This window comes from Hypanus sabinus, chromosome 18, assembly GCF_030144855.1.
Source record: "Hypanus sabinus isolate sHypSab1 chromosome 18, sHypSab1.hap1, whole genome shotgun sequence".
In the NCBI taxonomy this organism is placed as follows: Eukaryota; Metazoa; Chordata; class Chondrichthyes; order Myliobatiformes; family Dasyatidae; genus Hypanus; species Hypanus sabinus.
In genome coordinates, this window is record NC_082723.1 from 64,407,106 (window position 1) to 64,422,456 (window position 15,351).

The window sequence follows — 15,351 nt, forward strand, 5'->3', positions numbered from 1 at the left end:
ACTTGAGAGGAAGGAGTGTAAGTCAGATGCATCAGTATCGCAATGGAATAAAGTGAATTACAGAGGCATGAGAGAGGAGCTTGCCTAGGTGGACTGGACAAGGATATTGTCGGGGATGACAGCAGGGCAGAGATTGACTGAAGTTTCTGGGAATAGTTCACACAGCACAAGATAGAGATGTCCCACAGAGGAATAAGTTCTCAAATGGCAGGGGTAGGCAACTGTGGTTGACAAGGGAAGTTAAAGACTGCATAAAAGCCAAGGAAAGTGCATATAAGGTAGCAAAAGTGAGTGGGAAGATGGATGATTGGGAAGCTTTTAAAATCCATAAAAAGGCAACTAAAAAAACTATAAGAAGGGAAAGGATAAAATATGAGGGCAGGCTAGCCAATAATATAAAACAGGATACCAAAAGTTTTTTTTTCAGTTATATAAAGAGTAAAAGGGAGGTGAGAGATGATATTGGACCACTGGGAAATGATGCTGGTGAGGTAGTAATGGGGGACAAAGAAATGGCAGATGCACTTAACAATTGAATCTGTGGAATGCTCTTCTACAGACTGTGGTGGAGGCCAAGTCCATAGGCATATTTAAGGCAGAAGTTGATCGTTTCCTTATTGGTTAGGACATCAAAAGATATGGCGAGAAGGCAGGTGTATGGGGTTGAGTAGGATCCAGGATCAGCCATGATGGAAAGGCGGAGCAGACCTGAAAGGACGAATGGCCTAATTCTGCTCCAGTCTTATGGACCATACTGTGATTGGGAATTCTAACTGGTTATTTAGTGAAGTCTATGATTTTCATTACGTTTCAACCGAATCTCACTGGAAGCAAATTCTCCGTGCAGGCAAACATCAGTGTTGGAAGGGGTATCAGAGGGAGGGAATGTGAGGAGAAGGGCAATGAAGATGGGGGAAGAGAGGGGAGGGGAGGGATAAGGTGGGAGAAGGGATGGGGGGATGGATGAAAGGGTGTGGAGGATGAAGGTAATGAAGGGGTGTGGGATTGGGAGTAGGGAGTAAGGCAGGGGAGTGGAGGGAAGTGAGAGGAAAGGAGTGGAGAGAGGTGAGGTGGTTGAGGGGAGGAGGAGGGAGAGGATGAGGTGAGGGTGTGGGGAATGAGACAAGGGAGGGGAATGTGGTGGAGAGAGGGGATGAGGTGGGTGAGAGTGTGCGGGGATGAAAGGGGTATACGAGGCGGGAAAAGGATGAGGACAGGGAGGTGAATAAAGGAGTAATGAAAGGGGTATGAGGCGGGGAAGGAGGGGGTAGCTCAGGCAAGAAAGGGGGGCAGAAGAGGCGGCGGAGGGGATTAGGGTAACTGCGGGGCGGAAACAGCCGTCACTCACCCGCCGCCATTAATCCACCGCGTCCCCAACGCCGCCGCGGGTGCAGCGCTGTAACACGTCCGGGTGCCGCCGGCCCGGAACCGATGAGCGGCGGCTCCTATTCGCGGGGGAACAGTTGTATGCGGTGGTCACGGAGGATCGGCACGATGGAGGAGGAGGGTGGGTGTTATTCACGGAGGGGCTGGTATTTGGGTTCCCGGGAGATGATGGGCCGGCCGGGAGGGGGAACCAGGCCATGACACCCCGGTAGGTCGGACAGTGTCTGTGGGAGGCTGAGGGATGGCGGAGGAGACGGGATGTTTGAGCATGGGTGAACTTGATCCATTTTGACAGTGTTGGCCCTAAACTCACCCTGACAGGTGGCCTATGTTCATCACACTCTGGTAAATGGAGGCAAGAACTCGGAAAGCTCCTCAGCACCAGACTCCCAGTCTCTGCTCTGATTTGTACGCATGGCATTAATGTGACTGGTCTAGTTGAATTCATGGTAATAACTTCCTTAGGATTTTGGTGGTGAAGGAACCAGCGATGATAATGTCCGAGAATCCATCAGGATCAGCGTTATTTTTTGATGGAGACGGGCAATGTGGCACAACTGGTGAGCAACCTTATCTAAGAAAGGATGTGCTGACTTGGAAAGGGTTCAAAGAAAATTCACGAAAACGATTCCGGGATTGAAAGGCTTGTCATATGAGGAGCGTTTGATAGCTCTGGGTCTGTACTCACTGGAATTCAGAAGAATGGGGGGGGGGGGTCTCATTGAAACCTATCGAGTGTTAAAGGGTCTCGATAGAATGGATGTAGAGAGGATATTTCCGATGGTGAGGGTGTCTAGGACAGGAAGGTACAGCCTCAGAATAGAGACTCCTATATCTTGTGATCTAATTGTGAACTGTCATTCTGTAGCCAGAATGTTGTCTCAGCTTTAGTGTTTACAGGCATGGGTTCCTGTACTTGCTGACAGAGTTAGGCACAGAATTGATCATGTATGCTGATTAAGTATGTGTCCTAAATAAGTAATTATCTGTTCCTCAACCAAACGGCAAATTAATTTGACTTTTACAGAGCTTGTGGACTATTTCAAAACGCAAATGAAGGAGAACGAAGATGTCGCTTCTGCAGTTGCCGCAATTCGTACCTTGCTGGAGTTCTTGAAGAGAGATAGAGGTAAAAGAAATTGCAGAATCAGGTTTAATATCACCGGCATGTGTCAAGAAGTCAGTTGTCTTTGCAGCAGCAGTACAATGCAATATAATAATACAGAAAAAAGAAATGTGAATTACAGTAAGTATATATATAAAATAGTTAAGTAACTAGTGCAAAGATAGAAATAGAAAAGTAGGGAGGTCATGTTCATGGGTTCAATGTCCACTCAGAAATCTAATGCCTAATGAAGTTCCTGCACCTGTGTTTTATTTCTCTGAGATTTTTAAATGAAAATATCCACTCTCCTAAACTTAAATCTCCAGATAATTGTATAAACAGTATAATCTTTGGGTGCACGGTGGTATATTATCAAATATTTTTAAAGTTTTGTTAGTGGATTAACTTTGCTGTGTTTTTATAGCCTGTTACACATACAGGGCTGAACTGACTGCTTCTTTCCTCTATGTATACATTGAATATATATAAAAAACCATATAACAATTACAGCACAGAAACAGGCCATATCGGCCCTTCTAGTCCGTGCCGAATGCTTACTCTCACCTAGTCCTACTGACCTGCACTCAGCCCATAACCCTTCATTCTTTTCCTGTCCATATACCTATCCAATTTTACTTTAAATGACAAAATCATATCGAGGAGCAGATATGGAGACAGATTCTGGAAAGGAGTAATAATAACAGGGTTGTTGTGGTGGGAGATTTTAATTTCCCAAATGCTAATTGGCATCTCCCTAGAGCAAGGGGTGGAGACACTCAAAGCTCTGTGGACACTCTGTGGTTAAGAAGGCATATGGTGCATTGGCTTTCATCAATCGTGGGATTGAGTTTAAGAGCTGAGTGGTAATGTTGCAGCTATATAGGACCCTGGTCAGACCTCACTTGGAGTACTGTGCTCAATTCTGGACGCCATGCTATGGTTGTCAAAACCATAGAAAGGGTGTCGAGGAGATTTACAAGGATGTTGCCTGGATTGGGGAGCATGCCTTATGAGAATAGGTTGAGTGAACTCGGCCTTTTCTCCTTGGAGCGACGGAGGATGAGAGGCATTGACTGTGTGGGTAGCCAGAGGCTTTAACCCAGGGCAGAAATGACTAGCACGAGAGGGCACAGTTTTAAGGTGATTGGAAGTAGGTACAGAGGAGATGTCAGGGGTCAGTTTTTTTATGCAGAGAGTGGTGAGTGCGTGGAATAGGCTGTCGGCAGCGGTGGTGGAGGTGGAAACGGTAGGGTCTTTTAAGAGACTCTTGGATGGATACATGGAGCTTAGAAAAATAGAGGGCAATGGTTAAGCCTAGGTAGTTCCAAGGTTAGGACATGTTTGGCACAGCTTTGTGGGCTGAAGGGTCTGTATTGTGCTGTGGGTTTTCTATGTTTCTATGGCTATATTCTTCATGCTTTGACTAATCAAGAATCTGTCAACCTCTGCCTTATATATGTAACCCTCAGGTTCGGTCAGCACGTGTCTGTCTGGGGGGAAAACAACTTCTGGCCCCGCCAGACTGAAATCTCGTTTGTGTGGAAGCTGCATGATGTGTTGCCCAGTTACAAATCCGCACCACAAAATATCCGACAGTACACCATATGCAATTAACTGATTGAACTTTATAAATCTTAATCTGCATAGAGGGTTAGTAAAGAAAATAAAAAGAAAAAGGGCCCATTTTAAGGAAAAAAGGTCTATTGCACATTGTTGGAGCTCACTGACACGGCTGTTCATCAACCATCGACCTCCTCCTAGCATCACCAGCCCTTGGGCCCTCGCTTCTCAGTTAACGCCGTCTGGTGGTCTTCCGACTCTCTCCATTCGCGTCCTCTCTCTCCATCACTCCCCGATGGAAGACCCGCGTGTAACCCGGCTCCCAGACACACAAGAAACAACATTTCTCCCATTGGAGAGCCCCTGCATTCCGAAGTCCCATTATCTCTAGTCATAACCCAAACATTGCTGCTACAGAGAAACCATCACCTTAACAATGGAACATGACATAGAAGCCATTACATTAGCCTTAACAGTGAAACCTTACAGCGTGTTACATATATATCCAATAACTTGGCCTCCACAACGAGCTATGGTAACAAATTTCATAGATTCACCACCCTCTGGCCAAAGAAATTCCTCCTCATCTCCACTCTAAAAGGATGCCCCTCTATTCTGATGCTGTGTATTAGACTACCACCATAGTAAACATCCTACCCACACCCACTCGATCGAGACCTTTCAACATTCGATAGGTTTCAATAAGATCTTCCCTCATTCTTCTGAATTCCAGAAAGTGCAGGCCTAGAGTCATCGAACGCTCCTCAAATGTCAAGCCTTTCAATTCTGGAATCATTTTTGTAAACCTCCTTTGAATCCTCTTCAATGTCAGCTCATCCTTTCTTAGATAAGGGACCCAGAACTACTCACGATACTCCAATGATCCCTCACCAGTGCCTTAAAAAGCCTCAGCATTACATCCTATATTATCCTACAGCATTATATTCTAGTCCTCTTGAAATGAATGCTAACATTGCATTTGCCTTCCTCACCACCGACTCAACCTGCAAATTAACCCAGGGAATCTTGCACACAGACTCCCAAGTCTCTTTGCACCTCTGATTTTTGAAATTCCTGTTCATTGGGAAAATAGTCTAAGCTTTTATTCCACCACACCAAACAAGAGCTCATTGCCACAAATCCAGAGGCTGGTGAATCTGTGGAATTAATTGCTACAGACGGCTGTGGAGACCAAGTCATTGGATATATCTAAAGAGGAGATTGATAGGTTTTTGATTAGTAAAGGTGATGTGAACAAGGCAGGATAATGGGGTTGATGGGGGGGGGGGGTGATCAAATAGTGGAGCAGACTCGATGGCCTAATTCTGCTCTCGTGTCCTATGGTGTTCAAGTTGTTCCCTGTGTCTGCTTCTGGAATTAGGAGAGACCATTCAAGGGCTGAGAGAGAACCTGAAGGAAGCCATTAAAATCCTGTGCAGCGTAGACTCGTCAGTGGCAGTGTCTTCAGGTGGCGAACTCTTCCTCCGCTTCATCAGTCTTACATCGCTGGAACACCCGGTACGTATGTTGACGTGCTCAAACACCTTTGCGTACCTACAAATGTAGGCTATGGTATTCCCCACCAAACGCCTCTCCGCTTGAAATCATCCATGAAACCTAACCCTTCACTTTAACACCACCTTTTTTTTTGACATCTTCCCCCTTCGTTTTCAGTCCTGAAGAAGGGTCTCGGCCCCAAACATCGGCTGTTTATTCATTGCCATAGATGCTGCCTGACCTGATGAGTTCTTCCAGCGTTCTGTGTATGCTGCTCTGGGTTTCCAGCATCTGCAGAATCTCTCGTGTTTGTATGCTCCTCCGACATGCCTCGTGCTGCTACAGGCTTGTTTGTGTGTTCCTCGGAGGGTCGACATTGGTCCAAAGGGCCCTCCTGAGGTGCGGTGGTGCGTACAGTTCAGTCAGCTGTTGGCAACAGACATCAGCAAACTACGTATCAACTACTGACCAGACCCTACCTCACCAAACAGGGCTTGTGACCCCATCAGGTTGGATAAAGGGGGTGGACGGGGTAGTCTGGTGACCAGAGGCCAGCTCTGCAGGTCAGTGAGCCCAACTCGTCATGTGGGGTTTCTGACCCCACCACGTTTGATAAAGTGGGTGGATGTGCAGACTGGTCACCAGACACCAGCCCTGCAGATCAGGGAGCCCACCCTGTCAAGTGGGACTTATGACTCCACTGTGTTTGCTGAAGTAAGTCAATGCGTCTCCAATAAAGATAAATATCTTCACCTTTAAAAGCTCCAGTTCATCACGTTCCATGAATTACAACAAATTTTATTTTAACAACAACACACACAAAATGCTGGTGGAACACAGCAGGCCAGGCAGCATCTATGGGGAGAAGCGCTGTCGACGTTTCGGGCCGAGACCCTTCGTCAGGACTAACCGAAAGGAAAGATAGTAAGAGATTTGAAAGTAGTGGGGGGGGGGGGGGGGGTAATGCGAAATGATAGGAGAAGACCGGAGGGGGTGGAATGAAGCTAAGAGCTGGAAAGGTGATTGGCGAAAGTGATACAGAGCTGGAGAAGGGAAAGGATCATGGGACGGGAGGCCTCAGGAGAAAGAAAGGGGGGGGGGGGAGCACCAGAGGGAGATGGAGAACAGGCAAACAACTAAATATGTCAGGGATGGGGTAAGAAGGGGAGGAGGGGCATTAACGGAAGTTAGAGAAGTCAATGTTCATGCCATCAGGTTGGAGGCTACCCAGCCGATATATAATGTGTTGTTACTCCAACCCGAGTTTGGATTCATTTTGACAATAGAGGAGGCCATGGATAGACATATCAGAATGGGAATGGGATGTGGAATTAAAATGTGTGGCCACTGGGAGATCCTGCTTTTTCTGGCGGACCGAGCGTAGGTGTTCAGCGAAACGGTGTCCTAGTCTACGCCGGGTTTCACCGATATATAAAAGGCCACACCGGGAGCACCGGACGCAGTATACCACACCAGCCGACTCACAGGTGAAGTGTCGCCTCACCTGGAAGGACTGTCTGGGTCCCTGAATGGTGGTGAGGAAGGAAGTGTAAGGGCAGGTGTAGCTTATTCTGCTTACAAAGATAAGTGCCAGGAGGGAGATCGGTGGAAAGGGATGGGGGGGACGAGTGGACAAGGGAGTCACGTAGGGAACGATCCCTGCAAAAAGCAGAAAGAGGGGGAGAGGGAAAAATGTGTTTGGTAGTGGGATCCCGTTGGATTTTATTTTATAACAGGACCTTCAAGGTGCACATCCCGAAGTGAAGGGCTGTGTAATGTGTGTGTATATAGAGCAGGATTTTCTGTCTCTGTCCCAGTACGAGGTGAACAGCTGCATTACGCTGTCCGTATCCTGGTACAGGGTGAACCGTCTGTTACATTAGGGTTACATTAGGGTTTGCTGCTTCACATTGCAGCAAAGCACAATACTGACCCCTCACCCATAACATGAGGGTTATCTGTACTGCTTCACCACAAAGAAAGCACGATACAGTCCCCTCTCCCATAACGTGAGGGTTACCTGTACTGTTTCACCTCAAACAAAGCACGATACAGTCCCCTCTCCCATAATGTGAGGGTTACCTGTACTGTTTCACCACAAAAAAAGCACGATACAGTCCCCTCTCCCATAACGTGAGGGTTACCTGTACTGTTTCACCTCAAACAAAGCACGATACAGTCCCCTCTCCCATAACGTGAGGGTTACCTGTACTGTTTCACCTCAAACAAAGCACGATACAGTCCCCTCTCCCATAACGTGAGGGTTACCTGTACTGTTTCACCACAAAGAAAGCACGATACAGTCCCCTCTCCCATAACGTGAGGGTTACCTGTACTGTTTCACCTCAAACAAAGCACGATACAGTCCCCTCTCCCATAACGTGAGGGTTACCTGTACTGTTTCACCACAAAGAAAGCACGATACAGTCCCCTCTCCCATAACGTGAGGGTTACCTGTACTGTTTCACCTCAAACAAAGCACGATACAGTCCCCTCTCCCATAACGTGAGGGTTACCTGTACTGTTTCACCTCAAACAAAGCACGATACAGTCCCCTCTCCCATAACGTGAGGGTTACCTGTACTGTTTCACCACAAAGAAAGCACGATACAGTCCCCTCTCCCATAACGTGAGGGTTACCTGTACTGTTTCACCTCAAACAAAGCATGATACAGTCCCCTCTCCCATAACGTGAGGGTTACCTGTACTGTTTCACCACAAAGAAAGCACGATACAGTCCCCTTTCCCATAACGTGAGGGTTACCTGTACTGTTTCACCTCAAACAAAGCACGATACAGTCCCCTCTCCCATAACGTGAGGGTTACCTGTACTGTTTCACCCCAAAACACGATACAGTCCCCTCTCCCATAACGTGAGGATTACCTGTACTGTTTCACCCCAAACAAAGCACGATACAGTCCCCTGTCCCATAACGTGAAGGTTACCTGTACTGTTTCACCTCACGACAAAGCACAATAGAGGCCCCTCACCCGTAACGCGAGGGTTATCTGTACTGTCGCAGCCCTCCTCAGCCAGAGGTACGACAGTGTCATCAGCAGGAGTACCAGTACAATTTCTTTCTTTCTTTTTTCAATCTTTTTATTGATTTTTTTAAAAGTGCGTTTACAAACAGGAGGAGAATATCTCTGGGATATATTGTCAATAGCAGCACATACAGAAGGTAAAATAAACAACACATAGTGTTGATCTACAAAGTTTAAATTTGATATAGAATGTATAATTCTCCTCTCTTCAATTTATGAAGAAAGGAAGAACTATTAGAAATTTTTATAAAAGAAAAAAAAACACTATTCTAAAAGAAAAAAAAGACTGGGCAAACACAAGGAAATCTGCAAATGCTGGAAATTCAAACAACACACACACACACACACACACAAAATGTTGGTGGAACACAGCAGGCCAGGCAGCATCTATAAGAGAAGCACTGTCGATGTTTCGGGCCGAGACCTTCGTCAAAATGCTGTTCCACCAGCATTTTGTGTGTGTTGTTTAAAAAGACTGGGCAGTCGGAAAACCAAAAGAGGAGAGACTCTGTGATCAAATCCAATCTGAAAAAATACCTGGAAGAGAATTAGTACAAAAATCAGATCATATGAAAATATTGAATAAAACGTCCCCAGATTTCTTCAAATTTAAAGGATGTACCCACTGTCCGACTTGTTGTTTTCTCTAGACTTAAACAGGACATGATAGAGGAAAGCCAATAAAAGGCGGTAGGAGGGTTAGGGTCCTCCCATTTCAGTAAAATATCTTTCCTAGCCAATAGGGTTGAAAAGGCTATCATCCGCTGAGCGGAAGCAGGAATATATCCTGCTTCCGATGGAATAATCCCAAAAATAGCTGTAAATAAGTTTGCTTGTAAATCCAGATTCAGCACATTTGATAAGGTTTTCTTTATCATTTTATGCAAGAGCAAATCATGTGAGTTAAAGTGGCCAGTAAATTTTGAAGGAGGCTCATCAACGGAGACAGTCACGATAGAAACAATAATGTCTGGGCTGAATTATTCCCCCTGCGTCTAACTGATTATCTGTAGGAGATTGTGTACAAGATTGTTCTAACTGAGTTTAAACTCTTTCCCTGTAGGATTACTCAATATGCAAAAAGACGATGATAGACAGAGGGGAGCTTTATTTGAAAAAAATTTCTGTTTCAAGGGATAAGATTGCAAACCTCTGTTCTGCCTTTATAAACGATGGCGCAGTAAGTACTGAGTTAATTGTATGAGACCCTCTTTATCCTTTTCCCACCATTCACCCTTCCTGCAGATTCCCCATGTGGCAATATTGATGGGAGTCACTGTCGGTGTCTGTTTGTATTCAATGTGACCCCACCTTTTGCTTTTGAGAAACCTCTGGTTCACTTAAGGTGTAGGAGCCTATTAGCAAATATTGATTAAGGGGTAATATTAAGGCTTTGAACTCTGGTAGATACAGATCTTTGCTACAAATGTCATGCCAAAAGATCTGCTGTTAAGCAGGCTTCCCTCTCTTAACATCCTTAAATAAAGTAATTTCAAATTTCCTTAAAAAACTTTGACAGTGTTAGATCATGGTCATGGTTAAATCCACTTTAAATCGTATTATTTTCACGTGAAGACCATTTGGGTGCTTCTGGTGTATTTATTAGACTCTTGTGTACTGGTGACATTTATCAAAATGGGAAAATAATCTGGCAGCTCCAAACATCAGAAGCCTCGGCATCCCATCCCTGTCATTTACCGAGTCACCGTGTAGAGTCCTAACACTGTTTCAGAATCCAAAGACATACGGGTTAGTGGTCGCATGGGTGTAATTGGGTGGTGTGCACTCATTGGGCTAGAAAGGTCTGTTACAGTGCTATGTCTCAAAATAAAAATCTTTTAATTTCCTTTTTACGAAGAAACTCTTGCCCTTCATTTGGTACTGTGTAAGAATATACGGGTTAAAATCAGAAACCACTTTCCTCATTGATCTTTAACTTCATAGCACATTGTGTTTACACAGTGTCTGCAGGTTGATGACATTTTTAACTTCAGCGTGTTCTGTCTACCCGGTCTGCGGGTTGGAGTAACCCATCTTCCCTTCCCTCCTAGAAAATCTTGACCCACTCTTCCTCACGGGTGGTCCTGCGAGTGCTGGAGAAAGCGGCCAAGGCCAAGAAACGCTTCAGTGTCTACATCACAGAATCGCAACCTGATTCTTCAGGGTAAACTCTGCCGTTTGGAGTGTCTGCTACTCATTAGTCACCTGGACAAGCTCCTGACTACTGTATTATCAGAATTGGGTTTAATATCACCGGCATATGTCATGAAATTAGTTGTTTTTGTGTCAGCAATGCAATGCATTATATTATGTGGAAAAAAATGTGAATTACAGTAAATATTTATACTAAATAAATTAAATAAGTAGTGCAAAAATAAAAATTTAAGAAGGGCAGAGGTAGTGTTCATGGGTTCAATGTCCTGGAGGCAAGTGCTCGTGATGGGTCTGACTAAACTTACAACTCTGAGCAGTTTAGTTCGATCCTGTGCAGTCGCCCCCATACCAGACGGTGATGCAGCCAGTTAGAATGCGCTCCAAGGCAGATCTGTAGAAATTTGCCAGTGTCTTTGGTGGCATATCGAATCTCCTCAAATGAGTTGAGAACCCCGTTATACAGAAAGTTTGTTGGTTCAAGGTCTGTATTCTCTGGACTTAAGAATGAGGGGGGATCTCATTGAAACCTGTTGAATGTTGAAAGGCCTTGATAAAGTGGGTGTGGAGAAGATGTTTCCTATGGGAGGGGAGTCTAAGACCAGAGGGCACAGCCTCAGAGTAGAGGGATGTACATTTAGAACAGAGGTGAGGAGGAATGTCTTTCAACAGAGGATGGTGAATTCATGGAACTTATTGCCATAGATGGCTGTGAACGCCAAGTCATTGAGAAATATTTAAAGCGGAGGTTGATAGATTCTTCATTAGTTAGGGCATCAGAAGTTACAGGGAAAACGGGAATGGGATTGAGAGGGGTAATAAATTAGCCATGATGGAATGGCAGAACAAACTCAATGGGCTGAATGGCCTAATTCTGCTCCTATGTCTTATAGTCTTATGTCTGACGTGCTGCAGAGGAGGTGGAATCAGACAGTTGCAATCACAAAGTTTAAGACACATTTCTTCAGAAATTTAAATAGACAAGGCACAGTAATACGGGGAAATGGGGTTAGTGTAGATGAGTAAAGATGTTGGCATTCACATGATGGGCTGAAGGGCCTCTCTGTGCTACACAGCTATCCAATCTCAAAAATAAACTTTACTGTTTCTCTTCCAGACTGAAAAGTGCAGAAAGACTGAGGAAGCTGAACATCCCAGTGACGGTGATCTTAGATGCTTCAGTTGGGTACGTTCTTGGTGGAGAGTTGGAAGGAGTGTTGTTTGAAGTCGTTATCTGCACAGTGCTGAAGCAGTTGGAGAAGCTCTGAATTGTTTGACTTTGTTTGCAGGTGCATTATGGAGAAAGTGGATCTGTTGCTGGTCGGAGCCGAGGGAGTGGTAGAAAGTGGCGGAATTATTAACAAGGTGACGGTTTCTTCCTGTGAACAGAATTTAACCTGCTCCCAATTCGTGAGACCAAGAAATGAATCAGAAATATGAATCCTTCAACCCTTAGCTTCGTCGAATCGTGGGTGTTGTTTTGAGCTGTGTAGAAAGAGTAGAGTAGTGGGCTTAAGCACACATGCTTGAGATGTGTCAAAGTTGATGGTCAGTGAGGAGGCCTGGGCTTATCATAAAGATTTGCCCTGTTGGGTTTTCACCAGCTGTGTGACAGGAGGGGTATAAACTGTCAGATTTGGAGGGTCTGATCTTTAGTCCCAATGTGCGGTATGTTGAGCCAGTCGTGGTGGAAACGTTTTCCCCATTTACACTGAAACCATGGCAATTCCAAGAACAGACATCAGTCTGTTCCTAATTTTCTATTTGCAAAGGAGCGTATGCCTGTGCAAAGTTGACCTCGAGAGATGTGTGAGGTTCAGCGACATCAGAGGTTCCCACACAGGGTCACGGACCCTTTGTTTAATGGTATTGGTCCATGGCAAAGTAAAGGTTGGGAATCCCCGAGCTACATGAAGGGTGGCATTTGTTTTTCTCTCTCTTTGCAGATTGGAACATACCAAATGGCAGTATGTGGAAAATCACACAACAAACCCTTCTACGTGGTGGCTGAGAGTTTCAAATTCGTCCGGCTTTATCCCCTCAATCAGCAAGATGTTCCTGATCGCTTTAAGGTGAGAAACAGGAATCCAAAATGAAGTAACACACACAAAATGCTGGTGGAACACAGCAGGCCAGGCAGCATCTATAGAGCGAAACACTGTCAATGTTTTGGTCCGAGACCCTTTGTCAGGACTAACTGAAAGGAAAGATACTAAGAGATTTGAAAGAAGCAGGGGGAGGGGAAAATGCAAAATGATAGGAGAAGACCGGAGGGGGTGGGGTGAAGCTAAGAGCCAGAAAGGTGATTGGGAAAAGGGATACAGAGCTAGAGAAGGGAAAGGATCATGGGTTGGGAGGCCTAGGGAGAAAGAAAGGGGGAGGGGAGCATCAGAGGGAGATCGAGAACAGGCAGAGAAAGAGAAAAAAACGAACAACTAAATATGTCAGGAATGGGGTAAGAAGGGGAGGAGAGGTATTAATGGAAGTTAGAGAAGTCAATGTTCATGCCATCAGGTTGGAGGCTACTCAGCCGGTATATAAGGTGTTGTTCCTCCAACCTGAGTGTGGCTTCATCTTGATAGTAGAGGACGCCATGGATAGACATCAGAATGGGAATGGGATTTTCCCTCCTCTCTTTCTTACCCTGGTAAAGATCCGGCACATAATAGATGTATGATAGTTTTTTTTTCATTTACAGTACACAGCAGAGATATTAAAATCGGCAAAGAACCTTGCAGAAGAGCATCCCACAGTGGACTACACCCCGCCATCGTTCATTACCCTTTTGTTCACTGATCTAGGTGTTCTCACACCTTCAGCTGTTAGTGATGAACTAATTAAACTCTATTTGTAACAGTGTGTCTGCTTCTTTCTAAACCAGGCAGTGATACAATTATTCTGTAGCACAAAGTGGTCATTTCAGTTAGCTCAGGTATTCCCAACCTGGGGTCCACAGCATAAAAAAGGTTGGGAAGCCTTGAATTAACTGGAAAAATCGAACGTTTAATAAATGAAGGTGAGATCACAGACAATTGGGTAGAAAACTAGCATCTGGGTATGAGTAAGTATTCTCTTTCAGACTGGGAACTTGTGGCCAGTGGTGTGTTGCTCGGATCAGTGCTGGGTCCACTGTTCTTCAGATATGTTAACATTTTGGGTCAGAATACAATTGGCATGGTTAGTAAGTTTGCGATGGTCCTTAATTAGTATGGTATATTGATGTTCCAATGAGAGAGAGCATGCAATATTTGATCTGTTAGGGAGCGAGACAGGGCAGGTGACAGAAGGTTGTGTAGGGGAACACTGCATCTGGTGATCACAACGCTGTTAATTTCAAAGTGAACATGGAAAAAGATAGGTCTGGTCTACAGGTTGAGATTCTAAACTGGAGGAAGGCCAATTTTGATGGTATCAGTAAGGATCTGGCAAGTGTGGATAGAGACAGGCTGTCTTCTGACAAAGATGTATTTGTTAAGTGGATGGTCTTCAAAAACGAAAATTTGAGAGTACAAAACTTGTATGTCAAGCTGTTTTCTGACAAAGGTGTACTTGGTATTGAGGTGCAAACATGAGGAAATCTGTAGATACTAGAAATTCAAGCAACAATCACAAAATGCTGGTGGGACGAAGGGTCTCGACCCGAAACATCGCCTGTACTTTTTCCTATAGACGCTGCCTGGCCTGCTGCGTTTCACCAGCATCTTGTGTGTGTTGCTTGGTATTGAGGCCCTGGTTAAATTAAAAAAAGGAGTGCATAACAGGTATAGACAGGTAGGAACAGGTGAGGCATTTATGGAGTAGAAGAAATGCAAGAGGACACTTAAGAAAGAAATTGGGAGGACTGAAAGAAGGTATGAGGTAGCCCTAGCAGACAAGGTGAAGGAGAATCCTAAGGGATTCTACTGATACGTTAGGAGCAAAAGGATTGCAAGAGACAAAATTGGTCCTCTGGAAAGTCAGAATGGTAATCCATGAGTGGAGTCAAAAGGGGGAGATTTAAAACAATTCTTTTTGCATCTGTATTTACTTAGGAGACATACACAGAGTCTAGAGAAGTGAGGTGAAGCAGCATTGACTTCATAGAGGTGTTTGCTGTCATGTGGCAAATTAGGGTGGATAAATCCCCAGGCCCTGACAAGAAGTTCTCTCAGACCCTACAGGAATTGCCAGGGCCCTAGCAGAGATAGTTACATCATCCTTAGCGACAGGCAAGTTATTGGAGGATGGCTAATATTGTCCCACTGGTTAAGAAAGGCTCTAAAAATAAATCAGGAAATTACAGGCCAGTGAACCTGATGTCAGTAGTGGGAAAATTATTGGAAGACATTCTAAGGGACTGTGTATGTGAGTATTTGGATAGACACATATTAGGAACAGGCAACATGGTGTCATTCATGGAGTCCTGTCCTTCCCCAGAATCCGGCTCCTCTGGACTGCAGCTTCACACAGATTGGTTCTGTTATTACCCCCTACTGTGCAGGATGCTCTGGAGCTAGATGGTGACATACGGGCCCAAATGCTGGAAGAGGGATTAGTAAATAAGGTGTCTATTGGTCAGCGTGAATATGGTCGGCCTAATGGCCTGTTTATGTTACCTGTCTCAATGA

The 15,351-nt window shown here is 44.9% G+C and overlaps 2 protein-coding genes across 3 annotated transcripts in view; one reads left to right on the forward strand and one right to left on the reverse strand.

The window, feature by feature from the left end:
- The window catches only part of gtf2h3 (general transcription factor IIH, polypeptide 3), a 33,878-nt gene extending 32,456 nt beyond the window's left edge, over positions 1 to 1,422 (reverse strand). Inside the window, exon 1 of the mRNA XM_059994542.1 lies at positions 1,349 to 1,422. Within this exon, the coding sequence (XP_059850525.1) occupies positions 1,349 to 1,358 (10 nt within the window). The 5' untranslated portion in view covers positions 1,359 to 1,422. The remainder of the gene's footprint in view (positions 1 to 1,348) is intronic.
- eif2b1 (eukaryotic translation initiation factor 2B, subunit 1 alpha) lies at positions 1,417 to 13,603 on the forward strand. 2 transcript variants are annotated; one of them, XM_059994541.1, is made up of 10 exons: positions 1,490 to 1,507; positions 1,852 to 1,946; positions 2,414 to 2,515; positions 5,433 to 5,569; positions 9,657 to 9,773; positions 10,645 to 10,757; positions 11,862 to 11,930; positions 12,034 to 12,109; positions 12,691 to 12,816; positions 13,443 to 13,603. In XM_059994541.1, exons 2-10 carry the CDS (start codon positions 1,877 to 1,879, stop codon positions 13,596 to 13,598), a joined length of 966 nt encoding a protein of 321 aa, XP_059850524.1. In that variant the 5' UTR covers positions 1,490 to 1,507; positions 1,852 to 1,876; the 3' UTR covers positions 13,599 to 13,603. The 2 variants fall into 2 exon arrangements, with proteins under 2 accessions (XP_059850523.1, XP_059850524.1); XM_059994540.1 differs by lacking the exon at positions 1,852 to 1,946 and having other exon boundaries at positions 1,417 to 1,507.
- Positions 13,604 to 15,351: the final 1,748 nt, after the last annotated feature.